At 61.7% G+C, this 2,548-nt stretch overlaps 1 protein-coding gene across 1 annotated transcript; it reads right to left on the bottom strand.

The window, feature by feature from the left end:
- Positions 1–767: 767 nt before the first annotated feature.
- LOC308352972 (forkhead box protein D4-like 1) lies at positions 768–2,138 on the bottom strand (the record flags this gene model as incomplete). Its single annotated transcript, XM_080819498.1, has 1 exon — positions 768–2,138. One exon carries the CDS (start codon positions 2,136–2,138, stop codon positions 768–770), a length of 1,371 nt encoding a protein of 456 aa, XP_080675624.1.
- Between the last annotated feature and the right edge of the window lie 410 nt (positions 2,139–2,548).

Here is a 2,548-nt window from a genome sequence, read left to right as displayed (position 1 = left end):
GCTTGATCCCAGGAACCGGAGATCATGGCCCCAGCAGAAGGCAGATGCTTAACTGACTGAGCCCCTCAGGCGCCCCAGGAACTAAGTTTTGAAAGAAGTTCCATCTGGAAAGCAATTATTGAGACATAATATGAGATAAACGACATAGTGTAGTGATTTCGCATTTTATTTAGTCCATATAGCTAGCTTTTGATTTTAACATCTTTCCACAGAAGGTGGCACATCAGACACAGAGCAGAAACAAATGTGTCAAAATTAAAATTCCATATTACACATCCATTTCGTAAAGAACATAAGTATTTTGCATTTGACTTGGGACTAATATTGACAATTTCTAGGGAGTGAACAAGGGGAAACAAGTTGTGCATTGGACATTTATATTTTCTTTTTCTTTCTTTCTTTTTTTAACCACAACAAATGTCCCACTCACGTTCGAACTTCCTCTGGAAATGTGTAACCGGAAGAGCCCTGGAAGCCACCCTGGAGACCGGAAAAGAAAGGACAAGAGTTGCCTCCGGCCGAAGTTTATGTCCCGGTTGCCTGAACAGCATCCAACTTGAACTTTGTAAATATTTTGCAGCGACCCGAACTGTATGGTTCAGTTCGTGGTTGTGCGGCTGAGGGATTCAGATGCATCCGCGTTGTCCCTGCCGTGCAGGGTGGTGAGGGTGAGAGCAGAAGACCCAAAGAGCGGGACCCCTCGTCGCTCTGCCTTGGCTGCAGGTGCGCCCGGCGGAGTCAGCGCCAGGACAAGGTGTGGATGCTATTCAAAAAGCTGGCAAGAGACCCTCGCTGCCGGAAAAGCTGGCCACCGTGGTCAGCCTAGAGCCTTCTGCTCCAGGCTGACACCCCAGCAGCGCCGCGGGGGCGGACAGGTGTCGGCCCAGCGGAGCGCCCTCGCTGGGAGTGCAGCCGCGGGTACATTCCTGCTGCTGGGGCTGCGGCGGCGGCTGCTGTTGCCCTAAAATCGTTCGGGCAGCGGCCCCGGCGGCCGCAGCGGACACGTGCAGCAAGGGGGTAGCGGCCCGGTGGTGCCACAGGCACGACGGGCGCTGCAGCAGGTGGCAGTAGCCCCACGGGGTCGGGGGCGGACTCTGCGCGGCCCTGGTGCCCCCTCCCCGGACCCCGTGCATGATACTCTCGATACTGAAGGGTGAGCATCCGTCTCCCAGCCGCGCCGCCGGCGCCTTGCCCTCCTCCCGAAGCTGCGAGCGCAGAGAGGGCTGCAGGGCCGAGAGCGCGCCTGGGGTGGCCAGGTCGGCGCCTTGCGCTTTCTTGGGCGTCTCGGCGCGGGCCGGGGCGGACAGCAGCAGGTAGCGAAGCGGGTGAGGGTGCAGCAGCGCGCACGGGCGGCTCGCGGCGGCGGCGGCGGCGGCGGGGTAGGGCCCCGGGACTGGCTGCGGCGGAGCGGGCGGCCCTAGCAGCAGGCCCGGGTAAGGGCCGTGCAGGGCGGCGGGCGCGGCGGGCAGGGCCAAGGGGTGGTGCAGGTGGACTCCCGGGGGCGGGTGGTGGCGCTTGAAGCGCTTCCTGCGGCGGAGGAAGCTGCCGTTGTCAAACATGTCCTGGGAGGCGGGGTCCAGGCTCCAGTAGTTGCCCTTGCCGGGGTGGCCGGGCTCGCGGGGGATCTTGACGAAGCAGTCGTTGAGCGAGAGGTTGTGGCGGATGCTGTTCTGCCAGGCGGGGAACTTGCGGCGGTAGTAGGGGAAGCGGCCGCTGATGAAGGCGCAGATGCCGCTGAGCGTGAGGCGCTTGTGCGGGCTCTGCAGGATGGCCATGGTGATGAGCGCGATGTACGAGTAGGGGGGCTTCGCCGGCTGCGGGCCGTCCCCAGAGGCCGCCGCAGGGCCGCTCGATGCCCTGAACTTGGCGCGGAACTTGGAGGAGTCGCTCGGGGCGCCGCCGCTCTCGGGGGGCGCTCGGGGAAGCGCACCCGCGCCCCGCCGCGGCTCCTGCGTCCCCGGCGGTTGCAGCTCCTTTAGGAGCCGCTGGCTCTCCTCCGCCTCTTCGTCTTCCTCTTCCTCCTCCTCGTCTTCATCTTCCTCCTCTCCCAGGATGTCGATCTCACCGTCTTCCCCGTCGGAGCTCGGGAGGCTGCGCTGCGGTGCAGGGCGCAGGCGCTCCGGTTTTGGCAAGTTCATGGAGGAGCAGGTCCCGCAGACGCCGGGGAGGTGGCGGCGGCTCACCTGGCTCGCGGGGGACTGGCCTGGAGCCCTGGGTTAAGAGTGTTCCAAAAAGCAGAAACCCTTGCGGTTACCCTTTTGGTGGTGTCCTTTTCCGTTGGTTTCTCCTCGTTTCCAACACCGTCCAGCAAAGATGCACTTTGCCTTTTATTAAGGCTTCTTGGAGTCCCTGTGTGGTTGGCTCCCCCCTCCCCTTTATACCCCTACCTCTGAGAGCTCCCACTTCCTCCCTACGCAGTCCAATGATGAGGGTCCTCTGTACGTTCCCGACAGGGCAAGAACGTTCAGCCTCCTCCTTCTTACACCCACCCGCCAGCACAGATGCGCTGTTAAAGCCCTTCGGAAACGTGCACATAAAGAAGAGGCAG

This window comes from Martes martes, assembly GCF_963455335.1.
Source record: "Martes martes genome assembly, chromosome: 12".
In the NCBI taxonomy this organism is placed as follows: Eukaryota; Metazoa; Chordata; class Mammalia; order Carnivora; family Mustelidae; genus Martes; species Martes martes.
The sequence above is the reverse complement of the archived record's forward strand: the minus strand, read 5'-3'. Positions and strand labels throughout refer to the sequence as shown.